The sequence below is a fragment of the Lutra lutra genome, chromosome 5 (assembly GCF_902655055.1).
Source record: "Lutra lutra chromosome 5, mLutLut1.2, whole genome shotgun sequence".
NCBI classification, from domain to species: Eukaryota; Metazoa; Chordata; class Mammalia; order Carnivora; family Mustelidae; genus Lutra; species Lutra lutra.
In genome coordinates this window covers 74,259,564-74,276,341 of record NC_062282.1, presented here as the reverse complement: position 1 = coordinate 74,276,341, position 16,778 = coordinate 74,259,564, and the positions used below count along the sequence as shown (strand labels likewise).

The 16,778-nt window shown below is 51.5% G+C and overlaps 2 protein-coding genes across 2 annotated transcripts in view; both read right to left on the bottom strand.

Moving 5' to 3' along the window:
* Positions 1-309: 309 nt before the first annotated feature.
* CATSPER3 (cation channel sperm associated 3) overlaps positions 310-16,778 on the bottom strand; it is a 34,497-nt gene continuing 18,028 nt past the window's right edge. The window contains exons 3-8 of the mRNA XM_047729108.1: positions 12,045-12,284; positions 7,404-7,586; positions 6,575-6,715; positions 6,101-6,220; positions 5,080-5,237; positions 310-4,122 (exon numbers count right to left, since the gene is read on the bottom strand). Coding sequence (XP_047585064.1) covers positions 4,017-4,122; positions 5,080-5,237; positions 6,101-6,220; positions 6,575-6,715; positions 7,404-7,586; positions 12,045-12,284 — 948 coding nt within the window. The 3' untranslated portion in view covers positions 310-4,016. The remainder of the gene's footprint in view (positions 4,123-5,079; positions 5,238-6,100; positions 6,221-6,574; positions 6,716-7,403; positions 7,587-12,044; positions 12,285-16,778) is intronic.
* PCBD2 (pterin-4 alpha-carbinolamine dehydratase 2) overlaps positions 14,974-16,778 on the bottom strand; it is a 76,102-nt gene continuing 74,297 nt past the window's right edge. The window contains exon 6 of the transcript XR_007127338.1: positions 14,974-15,089. The gene's annotated coding sequence lies outside the window, so the exon portion shown is untranslated. The remainder of the gene's footprint in view (positions 15,090-16,778) is intronic.

Below are 16,778 nucleotides of genomic sequence, written 5' to 3'. Positions count from 1 at the left end.
CAGGTGGGGATTTGTAAACCCCTCATCACGTTTCCCCGTTTTAGCCTGAGAGGTCTCTGTTATACCACATGATCTTTGGGCCCCCTAAATATAATCCAGATTCTATGTGGTCAAATCTATTCAGGGGCTGCCATTTTTTTTTAAGATTTTATTTATTTATTTGACAGGCAGAGATCACAAGTAAGCAGATAGGCAGGCAGAGAGAGAGAGAGGAGGAAGCAGGCTACCTGCAGAGCACAGAGCCCAATGTGGGGCTCGATCCCAGGACCTGGGATCATGACCCGAGCCGAAGGCAGAGGCTTTAACCCACTGAGCCACCCAGGCGTCAGGGGCTGCCATTTTTAAAAGGCACAGTCAGCAACCAAAAATCATCTTTAAATGATTCCAACCATGACTTGCCTCTCTCAAAGAACATCAGGGAGGATCCCATTCTCACCCCCCAAGGACACCTGTCGTCGCAATTTCTCCGCTTTGCAAGCCTCATGCTCCAGCTAGGTCAGACCCTCTGTATAAAAGTCTCTGACTCTTGGCCCTTGGCTTTTACTTTCTTTTTCTCTCCCTGTCCCGGCTCCTGATTGTGTAGACCCATCAAACCTGACTGGTCTCCTCATTTGCTCTCTGTTTTGCCCATTACCCTGGCTCTCCATCATGGAGGAGACCAAGAGAGGATGATGCTCCCCGCTCCTCCCTTTCCTGATCCATCCTGGCTCTCCCCCACTCCCCCAGCACTATGTCACCCACAGTCTACATTAAATCAAAGATAGAACTTGGGGACGGTGAAGCGTGGGATGGACCAGCACAGGCAGAGCTCCGGGTGGTGGGATGTGGATAGGAGCAGGGCACTTTCGTGGTGATAAACCTGTCTCCGTCACATTTACCTCCTTCTCGTCATTTCCCAAGCACTTGGACTCGTATTGGCAGCCATCGCCTCTCCCTTCTGGGCAGCCTACTTAAGAATTCAGAGCCATCCTCTCTCTCGAGAGCCTGTGAACCAAGAGAGCAGGCCCCGGCAAGCTGGGCCAGGGACAGAGACCGAAACAAGGAAAGAGACCACCGAGAGCAAAGTCGGACTGGGTAAAGGGCTCTTTGAATTAGGACACAGCCTGTCTCACCCACATTTGATGGAAACGCAAGGTGTGCAGTTCCCAGCATCTCTGTGTAGGATTCCTAGGGGCTGTTGGAATAAATAGGAGAGTTTATATTCTCACTCCCTGCCTGGATCTCCATCGTATAGGGAGTGCTTCCTGCTGGTGGAATCAACAAGCCGTTAAACAAAAACAAAAATATCCGGCCACCTTCCAAATACCTCCAGCCTTAGATTCCAGATCCTTCCCAGAGGAACTAGGGGAAGGCCTGAGTGTGACCCAAAAGACTCAAGCCCAGGTCCCCTGCATCCCAGTGCAGCTACCAAACCACAGGCTGCCAAGACAGAGATGAAAGAGCCTTCTGGGGACAGCTCTACTGGACCCAAGGCCTGGAGGGCCATGAGAAGGGTCCTGCTTTCCACAGCCAGGCCTGGGCAGGCAGAGCACTTCTGCCCCAAGCAAATCAATTGAAAGTTGTGGCCAGGCCTGTTTGAGTTGGTGAGAGCCCAAGTGGGAATTCCAATCTGCCAGTGTTTGCTCTGCAGACGAATAGAGCCAAACAGAAATACTGCTTTGGGACTTTGCGCCAAATACCCGCTGGCTTGTTCTGCCAGCAGTGCTGGGCCGGCCCTCTGCACGTCACCCTCTCCCGGCTCCCTGCTCGGTGACAGCCTTCTGCTTGTGCCCTTCAAGGCAGCTTGCCTTCCCCGCTGTGGCCCAGAGCCCTGTGCCTGGGGCTTCCCTGTGGGAACCCAGGCCTTCCAGCTCATTCCATGCCAGCTCCCCATGGAGACCCCTTTACCGCCCACCCCCAACACCAACTCCTGACTTCTGCTTCCTGCTCTCGGTGCCATACTGTCCTCCCTGACCCTGACATTGGCCCCTGACCAGCATGGCCCGCTGCGGCTGGCCACCCAGCAGAGGCAGAGCTGAGCAGGAGGAAGCACCAACCACAGCTGCCTCCAGCCTTCTTCACGTTCTCACATGTATTTCATTCCGTCCTCAGAGTGGGTCAGTTTTATCAGCCCATTTCTCAGAGGAAATAGCTGCATTTTCAGAAGATTTGGCACCTTGCCCAAGGTCACCCAATTACCGAATCCAGACCTACCCACTCCAAAACCGGAGCACTTTCCAACTTACCTCTCTGAGGCTAATTTTTTTTAGTCCTTTGTTCACTCCCAGGGGCTTAAGGCAATTCTCGGGATTCCTGGTGAGAGCAGGGGAATGTGTTTTCATATTCTCCCGAGCAACGTAGGCACACAGCAATGCCAAGAGTGTCCACGGCAGTGTGAGCAGCGTGTTTGCTTTGCCCCAGGTCTGAACCAGAGCTGTGGCCTGAGGCCTGCCTGTCCTACAGGCAGGGCCGCAACCCCAGAGTGCCCACAGAAGCCCCCAGCCTTCAGGGTCAGGCACCGCAGGCATAAAGCCCTGGGCCTCTGCCCGATCCGCGGAGGGCTCACATGTCCTGCATACTTAAGTACCCTCCCTCTCCACTAAGGGCACTGGCATAAAGTTTTCTGTGCCTCCGGAAAGAACGAGGCTACCTCTCCCACCCTCAGACGGCTCCCCAATAGCACGGTGACAGGTCTCACTCTTCAAGGCAAGCCTCCTCCACATCTTTACACGATGGGAGTGTGAACATTTGCAAATGGCAATGATTTGACTCTCTTAAAAGACGCATGCTCTCTGCAAGCGAACAACCATCACTTCCTTAAGGAAATGTCTCTCATCCAGTCTGGCTGGATTACTGATTACCGAGGTCCCCAAGAGGACCAGGACTGGACTGTGGGTCTTCTCATGACAGCACCCCAGCACCCAGCACAGCTCAGTAAATAGTAGTTGGATGCATGAACAAAACCACGAGAAAAGGTTTCCAAGTGCCCTTGTTCTGTGGCCTTGGAGGAGCTGTCACCCATGCCCACAGACCATAGGTCCATGCAAGGGGCCCGTCATCCAACCGCTCTCAATTTTACCCCAGGTGTTTTCCACTGACCCAACTCCCCAGTAGGTCTGGGGCTTTTTTTCCCTCAACTGTATGTGCTGGTGTCCCACCCCAGCTCTGCCCAGGACTCCTTCCTTCCTCTGTCAGACAGGGCCTGCTAAAGTAACGGGCCTTGAGAACAGCCCCCAGCAATGGGAGCAGAGGGGCACCACAGGGCCCTGGCCAGTCAGGGACAAAGGGTGTCAGCCAAACCTGCCCCACCTGTGCCTTCAGAAAATTCCATCACGGCTGGATCAAGGGAGTGTCAGGAGTGCGGCAACTCTGCTAGTCATGTGGCCAGAAGGGACACAGAAGAGGCCACCTTTCAAGTGAAAAGTCCTAACTGACCATACTAGCAGCAACAGCCCAATACTGCTGCTCCTCTGACCCCTCTGGGAGATCCCCCATGCACCCACTGGGGGATCACAACCACCATGAGCCTAGAGAAAAGCAGAGCCAACTTCCAAACAAGGGTCGTCACGGGAGTAGGTGCATAGAGAGAAATGCTGCTCTTCCTGCTGTGGGGCACCCACAAAGAGCCACCCAGCTTTGAGAAGTTCCAAGATCAGTGGGGCTGCACCAGCTCAAAGGAGCCATTATACATGTAGGGGGCTACTGGAGGCCCTTCTTGGTCTGGGGTCCTCTGATGGCTTTCCCGGGAGCCCAATGAGTCCTTGCTGCTGAGGTCAAGGGAGGAGAGAGCCAGTGTGGCCCCTGGATGAGGTGTCTGGCCAAGGGCAAGTCCTGAGCATCTTCTCCCCACCCCACAGGCTGAGGGGGGAGCAGACCAGGCAATCAGACTTTATGGGCGCCTACCCAGGCCCAACCCCCTGAGGCAGGGCAGTACCATGAGCTTAAGCAACTGCAGAGAGGGCAATTCAAAAAGCCTGTGTTGAACGAGGGCCTGTCACAGCCTGCAAGACCCCTTGGCGTCTGGGTGCCCACGCTCCCTATGTCTCATCAGCATTTTCGGAGGTCTGGGACAGTTTCTTCTGCGGCAAGTCTTCGAGCATCAGGCTCAACACGTGCGCAATCTCGTAGTACAGCTCCTGAAGCCTGGAGGTAGGGGCAGGGGTGAGGGCCTGGGCTTGGATGGGCTCCATGCCCCTTGAACCCCCCCACCCCACCACATGCCCACCCCCGGGATTCCCATGCCCGGTTGGTGTGGGTGCGGGGAAGAGCAAGGGCTGTAGAGGCCAGATTGGGCCAACTGGAATCCAGGTCCACTGCTCAACCCATGGCCCCCGAGTAAGGTATTTCAGTACGCATGTCAGGTTGGAGACGCCAGATCCTGGGCTATAAATAAGGTGGCTATGGGGCAGTGACCAGACACTGCCTGGCCCACTCTTAGGCCAAACGTGGAGGTTCCCAGACCCCCTCCTTTGAGTTCCTCCAGGCCATGAAGCCCTCCAGGGGGCTTCTGTCATAAAGCCAGCCTACTGGTGTCCGTCTTCACTCAAGAGCTCACCATGACTCCTTAGCAGCTGTGCCCCCGCCTTTCTGCTCAGTGATGGCCAGGTTTCCTTCCAGCTAATGCTCACAGAGCACAGCCCTGGGCTGGGCCAACTCAAAGCCTCACACAACTGCTTTTGTAGCATCGGCTCTTGTGTGACAGGTGGGAAAGGGACAGAGACCTCCCCAGAGTCACAAAGAAAGGTCGTGGCATTACCAGGCCAAGGGCCTGAGCTCTTGCCTTGCCAACCGGTGCTCTTCCATCTAACTTCTGGAAAGGGGCTGGTGAGGAAGGCCCTGAAGAGTCCGGGGCCCAGCACCGCAGGGCCAGTGAGAGCAGGCCAGGGAGGGCCAGGGAAGCAGGGGCCTCTGAGCCTCAGGCCTATGCACACATGGGGTCCTGCAGCCCCAGGAAGGGCTGCAGTTCAGCCACACGCAGACAAACCAGCGTCCCCTTGCTTTCCCAAGGCACCTGCCGTGGCCCCCCCTCCCCCGGAGGAAGCTTAGGGACCAGGAGAGGCCCCATCTCCCAGGATTAGGGGCAGCGGGGCAGGTACTGACTTGCAGATGGTAGCGTCCTGGTTGTCCAGAGTGGACAAGTAGACATCGACGAAGGGCAGGCTGGTGCCGAAATCATCCAGGACCATGGGGTCGGTGTGCTGCAGGGTCCTCTTGAAGTTCTCCACGAGCTCACCGAAACTTTTGTAGTCAGCATTTTTCTAGAGAGGATAGCATAAAGAGGGCTTTGAAGAGGAAGGCACAGGGATCCTTCACGAGGGGCCCAGGCATAGGCCTGACCCCAGCCCCAGGAGAGGCCCTGCGCCGAATCACAGCTTCAGCTGGACTCCCTCCAAGTCTCAGCCCCCTGACCGCAGCAGCCTCGTGAGCCACCATCACTGACATGAGGACAGGTGACACAGAAAGGAACCAGTGAGAGCCTGAGTGTGGCTTGGCGTGGCCTCACCCCGCCCTGCACAAACTCGGGCACAGTCAAGACAAGCAGATGACTCCAGCTCAGAGAAGGGGCTCAGGAGGGATGCACTGGCTGCATGGGGAAGGGAGAACAGGGGTTCAGGGCCCAGCAGAGCATTCAGCGCCCGGCCTGAGGAGGTCAGAGAGCTTAGGCTGAAAAAAGAAGGCTTGCCCCCAGGCTTTCACAGGAGTATCCCTCTTGACAGAAGATCTCCAGCCTGCTGTGCTCATCCTTGTTCCACTTGAGAAAAACCGGAGTTGAGGAGCACCTGTCAGGACCTCCATGGCCTTGCCCAATGCAGTGGATGGGCCCCCTATGGCTGCCCAGTGGCCAGGGGGCCTCTGTAACAAGAGCATTCCAGGCAGAGGGCCTGGCAGTGGAGTTGTGCCCAGGAAGAAGGGAGAAACGATATCTACAGTCCTCAACTCCCTAAGAGGTCCAGAGAGATACAAAAATACAGAGAATAAAGCCCAACTGTGGAAAATACAGGGCATCAGAACCTGCCCTCCCTAAGACCAGAGAGGGCTGACAGCACCTGCTGCCTGCATGGGCCCCAAGGCCCCTTTGCCCATGGGCCTGCCCTCCGCCCCCGGCCTGGAGACGGCCTACCTGCATCTGCATCAGCCTGCTGACCTCTTCCTGCTGCCGCCTCAGAATCACCTGCTTCTCTCCCATGAGTGCCATGTGCCTCTCGGCCATCAGGTCCAGCTTGAACTTCTTAAAGGAGGCCTAGAGAGGGGGGAGAAAAGGGGAAGATACACGCTCTCACCACACACCCACCCACCCCGTCTTTCTTCTTCCCTAAGCTCGTGTGGCTCCTCAGCAGGGGCAGCTCCTGACACCATACAGGGCCGGCCCCTAACTCAAGCTGCTGTCTGCAGCTGCAAGGACTCCTCAGGCCCCCATCCCGCTGACCGCCAGCACGAGGCAGGGAGATGGCCTGGCCCAGGGAGAAGAGCAGGGCTGGGCAAGGGAGGGCCCACAGAACCACCTCCCCACGCACCCCCACTCCGGAGATGGGGGCCTGTGGCTCTGCCTGCCATGTGAGCACCAACCCGGCCATCCTGACGAGCACAGCCTCACCTCAGTGTGAATGATCATCACACCCACGAACATACTGAGGAAGATGAAGGTGGCAAGCAAGATGAAGATGATGGTGAACGTCCGGCTGAGAGCCAAGTTGCGATTGTCCAACTGCTCCTGCAGATCTGTCCAGCCATCGACCTGTGTGGGCAAGGCACGGTGTGCCGAGTGCCAAGGCCCCACGGGGTAGGCCTCCCCATTCCCTGGGCTACGGCAGCCCTGGCCCCACTGAGGATGTGGCTGGCTCTGCCTTCCCATCAGCCCCACACCACCACCCCCAGCCAATGACCCCAGTCTATGCATGGTGGCTGGGGACGCAAGGCTCCACGGGGTACAGACGCTACTAGCCAAGGTGCCCTGGGGGCTCTTTTCCAAAAGGCCTCCCATCCTTCCAGGAAATACACTGCCTCTCTACAAGGCCCTCCTATGCAAAGACCCCAGAGTCTACCCTTCTGGACTTGGGCACGGCAGACCGATTTTGGGTGGAGTTGTGACAGCCTAGTCCCAGAAAGGCTACGTGACATGGCTTTCATTTCTAAAGTAAACTTGATCCAAATGAATTATCTTTTGAGAACTCCTTGAAAGTTTTTACAACCCTGTGGGTCAAATGGGAATGCTTTAGGGAGCCACAAGCTCAGAGAGAGGAATGGACCCCTGGCCAGGGCCCTGGCATCTGCTTAGCTCTGGAAGGCCAGCCTTCAGCATCCCCAGCCCAGCTAAGTACCTGAACATGAGGACGATCCCATGTGAGGCCCAGGCTGTCCACACACCCACACCAGCTGGCACTCCCTTCCTAAGGCCACTGCCCCAACCCCTGTTCCCACAGTACCGTGGCCAAGCTGAAGAGAGTGAAGAAGGCCACAGCCAGGTTCCCCCAGTTATTCGGGTCACCCCTGTCTGGAGTTCCAAATAGGCAGAAGCCCAAGATAGCGAAGATGAACATGAGGACGAAGAGCAGGATGAGCACGGAGGCCACGATGTAGGCTGTCTGCCCCACGGCAGTGATGAGGGTCTGCAAGGCAGAGGCATGGGGGCTAGGCCAGGCTGCCAGGCTGAGTAGGGCTCAGCGGACAGGTCCAGTCTGCCCAGACCCCAGCTGGTCCCAGCATCCAGTGCCAGGCCCCATAAAGGGATGGATGGATAGATGGATGGATAGATAGATGGGTGAATGGATGGATGGACAGACGGATGGGTGGGTGGGTGGATGGATGGATGGATGGATGGATGGATGGATGGATGGATGGATAGATGGGTGGATGGATGAATGGATGGGTGGATGGGTGGTTAGGTGGGTGGGTGGATGGGTGGGTGGGTGGATGGATGGGTGGATGGGTGGGTAGATGGATGGGTGGGTAGATGGATGGGTGGGTGGATGGATGGATGGGTGGGTGGATAGATGGACGGGTGGTGGATGGATGGATGTACAGACGGACAGGTGGGTGGATGGATGGATCGATGGATGGGTGGATGGATGGATGGATGGATGGGTGGGTAGGTGGGTGGAAGGATGGGTGGGTAGGTGGGGGGTTGGGTGGATGGATGGGTAGATGGATGGGTGGGTGGATGGGTAGATGGATGGGTGGGTAGATGGATGGGTGGGTGGGTGGATGGATGAATGGATGGATGGGTGGATGAATGGGAACTGTACCCAGACTGAGGGCTGGACCAATCCAGTAGTACTTGAGCAGTACCTGGCCTCTGCTCTCAGTCTCCCATGGGGAGATGGTCCTCAGGCCTGGGTGTCTCCCCATCAGCACCACTAGCAACTCCACTTGAGTCCCAGCTTGCCTCTGTAGTCATCCCAAGGTGTCCCACTCTGCCTCTCAGCTCAGGGCCAGCCCTGTATGCTCTGCCAAGCACAGAAGGAATAGGGGAGCTACCCTGGGAGTGGGAATGACGAAGGCTCAGAGGGATGTTGCTTCCTGTTCTTTCTAGGTCCTACTCCACCGACAGGTCTCCATCCCATGACCTCAGTCTTCCTCTAGAAAGTGTGCATCTGTCTTGCCTCCCACTGTGTTTACCACTCCTTGGGAGCATATGGCTCTTCGTCATTCATTCTCCATGCCCCAGTCTTGCATACATTTGGTGCTCAAGACATGGTCACCTACCTAGATGCTGCCCCAGACATTATTTCAAGGCAAGTGGGCATTATTACTTGTCATGTTTTGCGATGAGGAAGCAAAGGCTCAGAAAAGCAAAAATCCTTGGCCAGTACAGCGGCAGAGCTAAGACCAACTCCCGAGCCCTTTGCCATGTATCCCTTCACCTACCAAGGCCCCCCCTTGCAGGTCAAGAAGCTGTTTACTGGCTTCACACTAGGAATGGAGGCACTTGAGAGAGCTGCACCCCGGGACAGTGAAGCGTTAGTCTGGGGTAACTCAGGAAGCAGAAAGACAAGGGGAGAGCCCTGGCGCTGCCTTCCACATGGACTGGCTGGATAGCCACCTGCAGAGGGGAACACATCCCTCTCCTTGGGGGAAGAAAATCAGTGACTCTGGGGATTAATTCCAGAAGAGGTGAGATGTACAAAACTGCCTCCCTCCCTGTGAAACAGAGACAGAGCTTCTCCCCCAAGAACTACTTCAAGGGAAGAGGCAAGATCTCATGAGAAACGCTGCCCTGGGATGTAGTCCACAGAAGAGGCCTGCCCAGGTCCAGATGTGTGGACAGTGAGGTGCTCCAGAGAGCAGGAGACCAGCACCGGGAGGCTGTCACCAACCCCCAGCCTCTTTGTCCCTTAACTCCTTCATCCCCATTGACCCCCGCACCACTTTCAGCTCCTGCTTCCTTGGTGCCCAACACCAGCAAAAAGCAGCCATGCTTCCAACTGTCTGACTGTCCCTCAGTCTGACGCGCCTATCACTCAGCATCCACCTCTCAGGGACCTCTCGTCTTTTCTGTCCACCTGCCTTACCACCATCCCTACCAGCCAGAGACTCCAGTGCCCGGCACCTCTGATGCTCCCCTCCCCCACTCCTAGGACACATTATAGGGTCTATTTCTAGCCTATAAATAAGGGGAGCCACTCTCAGGTTTGAAAGGAAGGCTGCCGTGATTTGAGGTACCCTTTGAAGACTTTCCCCAGCAAGTGCTCACCATCACTCGGCATCAGGGAAATACAAATCAAAACCACAATGAGATACCACCTCACACCAGTCAGAATGGCTAAAATTGACAAGTCAGGAAATGACAGATGCTGGCGAGGATGTGGAGAAAGGGGAACCCTCCTACACTGTTGGTGGGAATGCAAGCTGGTGCAACCACTCTGGAAAACAGCATGGAGGTTCCCCAGAAAGTTGAAAATAGAGCTACCCTACGACCCAGCAATCACACTACTGGGTATTTACTCTAAAGATACAAACGTAGTGATCCGAAGGGGCACGTGCACCCATATGTTTATAGCAGCAATGTCCACAATAGCCAAACTATGGAAAGAACCTAGATGTCCATCAACAGATGAATGGATAAAGAAGAAGTGGTGTATATATATACAATGGAATACTACTGCAGCCATCAAAAGAAATGAAATCTTGCCATTTGCAAGACATGGATGGAACTTGAGGGTATTATGCTAAGTGAAATAAGTCAATCAGAGAAAGACAATTATCATATGATCTCCTTGATATGAGGAATTTGAGAAACAAGACATGGGATCATAGGGGGAGGGGAAAAGTGAAACAAGTCAAAACCAGAGAGGGAGACAAACCAAAAGAGACTCTTAATCTCAGAAAATAAACTGAGGGTTGCTGGAGGGGAGCAGGGTGGGAGGGATGGGGTGGCTGCATGACAGACATCGGAAGGGTATGTGCTTTGGTGAGTGCTATAAATTATGTAAGACTGATGAATCACAGAACTGTACACCTGAAGCAAATAATACATTCTATGTTAATTGAAAAATTAAAATAAAAAAAATATTCTCCCCCAGCTGGGGGGGCATTTTTGCCCCAGGGCTCTCTAAGGTGTGTGGGAAGTCAGTGCAGGAATCCTGACGAAGTAGGGTGGTGATGGAGAAAAGATGAGGACTGGTCACGAACTACGTAGCAGGTCACACAACAGGACTTTGAGACAGAGGCATCAATGCTGACACTCAAATTTACAACCTGGCCGTTGAATGGGGGTGGGGCACAGCCTTTATGTAAAGACACAACACAGGAGGAGGGGCCAGGGTCTGGGGATGTGAGGGTGGGGGAAAGCGATGACATCCAGCTCAGACGGCCTGGATTTGAGGAGCACAAGAGACATCCAGGAGGTCATGCGTCTGAAGGTCAGAGAGAAGCGTGGGCAGGTGATGATCCCTGAAATGTGGGAAAGATCACCCAAGAGAATATGCAGAGTGGGATGCAGGTGAGAAGAACATGGGGTACAGTCTTGAGAAAACAGCATGCACCCAAGACATCAAGCTCAAGAGGCTGGAGGAACCCCAAGAAAGGGCAGTGACGGGGTGCCAGTGGGACTGGCCAGGGGACCTGGTGACAAGGAGGTTGCTGACTACCTCAGAGAGGCTAGTTCCTATGGACGGAAGAAGCCAGGGCGCAAATGACAAGTAAGGAAGTGGACAGTAGGAGTTACGCCCCTCTCTCTCCAGGAGTCTCACCATGAAGGGGAAGGCAGGAGGCCTGTTTGGGAGGGGCCCCAGGGGCAAGTGACCACATGAGAGCATACAATGAATGAACGGGGGTCTGTGCCAAGGGGAACTCTTCAATGCAGTCCTCGTCTTGTCCCCCAGGCCTGGGGCTGCTAAGTGTAGGGCCCAGGTTCCAGACAGATGCCCGGCTGGGCAATCTCTCAGCAACACAGGCCAACACATACCCAAGCTGGTTAGATGCAGCCAAGGCCGCCCCTTCCTGGAGAAGCATGGACACAGGGCACAGAGCCACGGCAAACATACTGTGCCTGGGATGGATGCTTCAGGGCGGGCTGGGTCAGCTATGAAACCTTCCAAGCCAAACAAAGATTGGTCACCCCATGACTTCTAGCAGGAGCCCCATTCCTGGAGCAGCCTGAACAAAGTAATGCTACTATTTCTGTCAGGAGAAGCAGCAGATTTTTAGCTGTATGGGGAAAGCACACAATCGGAATTGAGTGGCCCATGCCACCAAGGCGCCGGAGACTCCTGGGAACGCAGCTCGAAGGGCCTGGACCCTAAGCAAGTCCGTCCCTTTGGTAGCATGGGAGAGAGGAAAAGTTTGCGTGGCCCCTGGAGTCAGCCACACCTTTCAAATCTTGGCTGTGATATTTAACTGCTGCGTGACCGTGGGTCTCGATTTCTTCACCTGTGAAACAGAGCTAAGGACACTCTTTCGCAGTTGTTTTAGGATGAAATGAGGTAACATTGGTAAGGAGCGACCTGCCCTACAGTAAGGCTCCATAACCGGATGGTGGGGGGAGAAGGATTATTTCCTCGGGGGCTGGTGGGCAGATGGGCCCCGCGGTCGGCGCCCCCAGCCCACAGCAGCCCCAGGTCACTCACCCGGATGCCACGGCTGTAGGTGATGAGCTTGAGGATGCGCAGGGACTGCATGCCATCAGCAATGTTGAGGTAGGGGTAGTGCTTGCCCTTGAATCTGTGCAGACCGTAGGGGATGAAGATAGTGACGATAATGATGACATCCAGCAGGTTGTAGCCGTCCTTCCAGTAGTTGATGGGGTCCACGTAGAGCTTCATGCAGAACTCAGAGCTATAGATGGACACAAATATCAGCTCGGAGACCTGCGGGGGATGCCGAGGGTCAGAGGGTCAGACCAAGCTGCAGAGCCCCATCGTTCCTCCCCCTCCCTGCAGGAGGGGCCCAACCGGCTGTGTGCATCTAGGCAGGCAGAGGGTACGCCTCAGTCAACCACGTAACAGAGAAACCCAGGCAGAGTTGTAGGCACACAGCGGACACACGGTGGGCCCTATTCTCTTCCCGTTCTGCAGCTTCCCTCCCTGCAGCCCAAAACTGGGGCTAGGTCACACCCAGAGGGCTTGAGAACGACAGACTGACTGGAAGATGGAATGACCACCTAGACCCCAGTCTAAATCAACTGGGCATGTGAGGTAACCTGAATGTAAGCTTTCCCAAAGAAAAGATCCCAAGAGTTTTCTGGCCAACCTGAATTTCCAAACTTTTAGGAACAGAGATGAAATACTCAAATATCTATTAATATTTATCCATCCATCACAAATACTGAAAATCAGTTGTTTTAGAACAGTTAGAACAGCAGAACATTCTGCTTTTTTCCCACTCCTATACTTTATGAAATAACCTTATTCAAATTCTTCTCGTGCATCTACAACCCCAGTGGCTTTGATTTTACCAAAAGGTACTTCCTGAGTGATCTTTTTCCTTATTATCAAAACACAACAACGAATTAGACAGAAAATATTCAGCCCCCAGGAAGCATATGATCTAGTAGAGGGAGACAGAAATGAAGGCTCAAACAAATACGGAGATAATATGACCCCAGGTGGGAAGGAAGGGGAGCGAAGGAAACAGCCAAAGGAGATGGAAGGACAGGTTGGGCTGGGGAGGGAGAGTCGTGGCAGCTATTTTAGAAAAGGGGGTGAGTGGAGGCCTTGGAAAGGAGCCGTGCTAAAATCTGGGACAAAGTTCCCCAACGGCAAGTACAAGGGCCTTCAGGTGAGAAAGAGTTTGCTCAAAGAACAGCAAGGTCCACGTGGCTAGAACAGAAAGGGGTGAGGAGGGCGGGAGATGCCGTTGAAGGGGTGGGCCACAGAGGGTAGGCCTGGTGAGAGCTTTGAATTTTAACCTCCACCTTGGAGGATTCTGAGCAAGGGAGTGATAATGTACATTCTTAAGAGATCTCCGTGGAAAAGCGACTGGTGGGGAGCTGAGTCGGGGGGTGGCTTTAGGGAGGAAGAGTCAGAGAACGGGAGAATGATTTCTCCCAGTTACCCAGCTAGAGGGGAGGTTAGACCGGACTGGACTGGGGATGGTGTGGCATCAAAGGGAAGAGGGGACAGCCTGTCTTTTGTAGGCTGCCAAGTCAGGACTTGCTGCTGGAGTTCGGGGTACACAGGGAAGACAGGAGGCCAGGGAAGATTCGAGGGCTTGAGACAGAGCAACTGGGTCAGCAGTGATGCTTTCCCTGGGATGAGTTTGGGGTGCACTGAAATGGGCTGGAGAGAGTTTCTGGAGAGAAACAGGAAGGCTTTTGAGATAGAGCACCTTCTAAATATATGTCAGATGCTGCCACTGGAAGATGTAACTGTGGCCACAACTATCTATTCCGATAATATTAGGGCAGCTGGGATTTTTATTTGTCCTGCCGACTTATGTTTGTGGCCCCCTAACTGGCAACTGTTTACATACATTGTTATTTTTTTAACTACTACCTAATATATAAGAAACACAAAAAGACATAAAGAATAATATAATGAACAACCACATACTACCACCCAGCTTAAGAAATAAAATATTACCATTGCAGGCAGCCTCCTGTGTAGTCCTCAGGGACCATATGTATCCCTAAAAGTACATGGCATTCTTTTGCATTTTTTTAGACATCACAACAAACAGCATAATGTTACACTGAAGTACTCTTGGCAATTTGTTGGGGTTTTTTTCCATTTAAAATTATGTTGGAACACCTGAGTGGCTCAGTCAGTTAAGCATCTGACTCTTGATTTGAGCTCAAGTCATGATCTTAGAGTTGTGAGATCAAGGACCACCCCCCGCCACACACACACACACACACACACACACACACACACACATGCACTCATTCTATCTGTCCTGAAAATGAATAATTTTTTTAAAGATTATACTTATTTGAGAGAGAGAGAGCACAAGCAAGGAGAAGGAGAAGCAGGCCACCATTGAGCAGGAAGCCTGACACGGGACTCAATCCCAGGACCCTGGGATCATGACCTGAGCCAAAGGCAGACACTTAAATGACTCAGCCACTCAAGTGCCCCTAAAATGGATAAATCTCTCTGAAAATAAATAACACTACGAGATTCATCTATGTTGATATGTGTAAAACTAGTTTACGCAAAATCTAGTGGTTTTAAAAAACTACTATGTAGCGATACCACTCATGAAAATACTGTATTTATCTAGTTACCCATTGGGGATATTTGGCTTTTTGGTAAATTTTACTATTGCAACAGCACAACAGTACAAAAAGGGTGAGTAATTGGTATATATCACATATATATTTACACATATCCATGTGTAAAGCTCCCTCGGGTACAGACCCAGGAGTGGAATTAGGGAGTTGTAAGGTAAGAGCACCTTCAACTTGACTGCATGGTGAGAAGTGTTTTCTGTAGTTATTGTACCCATTTAATCCCACAATGTTCCTACTGCTTCACGTGCTTACCAATGATTCCCACTGTTGAACTTCTCCATTTTTGTCAGTCTGATGAATATGCAATGGTATCTTTTTATTTTACTTGTAATTTCTATAATTAATGAAGCTGGACATCTTTTTATACACTTAATTGTAAACTGCCTGTTTCTTATCTTTTGCCAAATTCTCAGCTGGATTGTTTTGTTTTTTTCTTAGTGGTCTGCAAAACAATGAATTTTTCCAGATATTTTGAATCCTGATTTTTTACCTGTTAGATGTGTTGCAAATATCTTCTCCTCCGCTGACTTATGTTTTCACATTTTCAATGATCTTTTGATGAACAGAAGTTTAAAATCTTAATGGAATCAAAGGAACCAAACTGTTTTTTCATGACTTACAGAGTTTGTATTTTAAGAAACCATCCCTTCCTGAGATTGTGTAAATATTCTATATTTTCTCTAAACATTTTGAAGTGTCACTTTTCAGGTTGGGTCTTTAACCCAGTCGTGTCTGCCATGAAGCAGAGATCCAGTAACATGCTCTCTCCACACCTATGACCAATGGTCCCAGTACTGTTTCCTGCAGAAGGCGCCCTTTTGGCACTGGCCCACAGCGCCCCCTGACAGGTGCGCGGTCTCTGTCCAGACCAGGGTCTGTTTCCCAGCCCTCTTGCCTGTTGCCCTGGCCTCTACCCTGCCTTTATTAAGAAAGCCCTACAGTCTGCTTATCTGGTTAAGTCTAGCCTTCTCTCCCCTTTAAACTTTCAAAGCCATCTTGTTTGCTTTTTCTCTTTCACTCTTTTCCCTAAATTTTAGCATCAGCTAAACCTTCACATATTTGAATTATTTTCTCCTAAAAGATCACACAAATCTGGGGCGTCGGGAGAGCTCAGTTGGTTAAGTGTCTGCCTTTACCTCAGGTCATGATCCTGGTGTCCTGGGATCAAGCCCCATGCTGGGATCCGTGCTCAGCGGGGAGTCTGCTTCTCCCTCTGTCCTTGCCCCCTTCTTGTGCTCTTGCTTGCTGTCTTTCTCTCAAATAAATAAAATCTTTTTTAAAAATCACACATCTTTTTTGATTTATTAGATTTTATTAAATCTTTTGTCAAAGTACTTTTCATATTTCATTAGAAGTGCTGTTTTATAACTGATATATTAAATGTAATTAATTTTATTTATTAATCATATATCCAGCAAACTTGCTGGGCTTTATAATTAACTTTATTAATTACTATTAACTTTATTAGTTAACAATTTTTTTCAGATTCTTTTGGGGGTTCTATGCAGAAATGACAGTATTTTTCTGAACTTTGAAAGAGAATACTGCTAAAGTTTCATCACTATGTGTGAATTTTGATACAAGTTTTACATACATTTTTAATTGGGTTAAAAATAAATCCTTTCTATTCCTAGTTTGCTAAGCTTTTATCTCCTTATTTTTTAGATTTTTAAGAATTTATTTATTAGAGAGAGTGCATGAGTGGGGGAAAGGGGCAGAGGGAGAAGCAGACTCCCTGCTGAGCTGGGGGCCCCACATGGGGCTCCATCCCAGGACCCTAAGGTCATGACCTGAGCCAAAGGCATATCCTCAACCAACTGAGCCACCCAGGTGCCCTGCTAAGTTTTTATCTTAAAGGATATTCATGATATATTTTTTTCCTGCATCTCTTGAAACTATCTGATGGGCTTTTTTTTTCTCCTTTAATATTTTAAGCTGGTTAATAAAATATGTGGATTTTTCTAATACTTGAATTTCTGAAAAAGAAAAAACTTGGCAATGATATATATTCTCTTTTTCATCCATTTTCTAATTCAGTTTCTTAATTTTCTCTTTGGGATTTTTGTGTTAATGTTCATATAATTTGGTGTCATTTTTCTTTCTCCTATTATCCTTGTCTAGTTTGGCATGG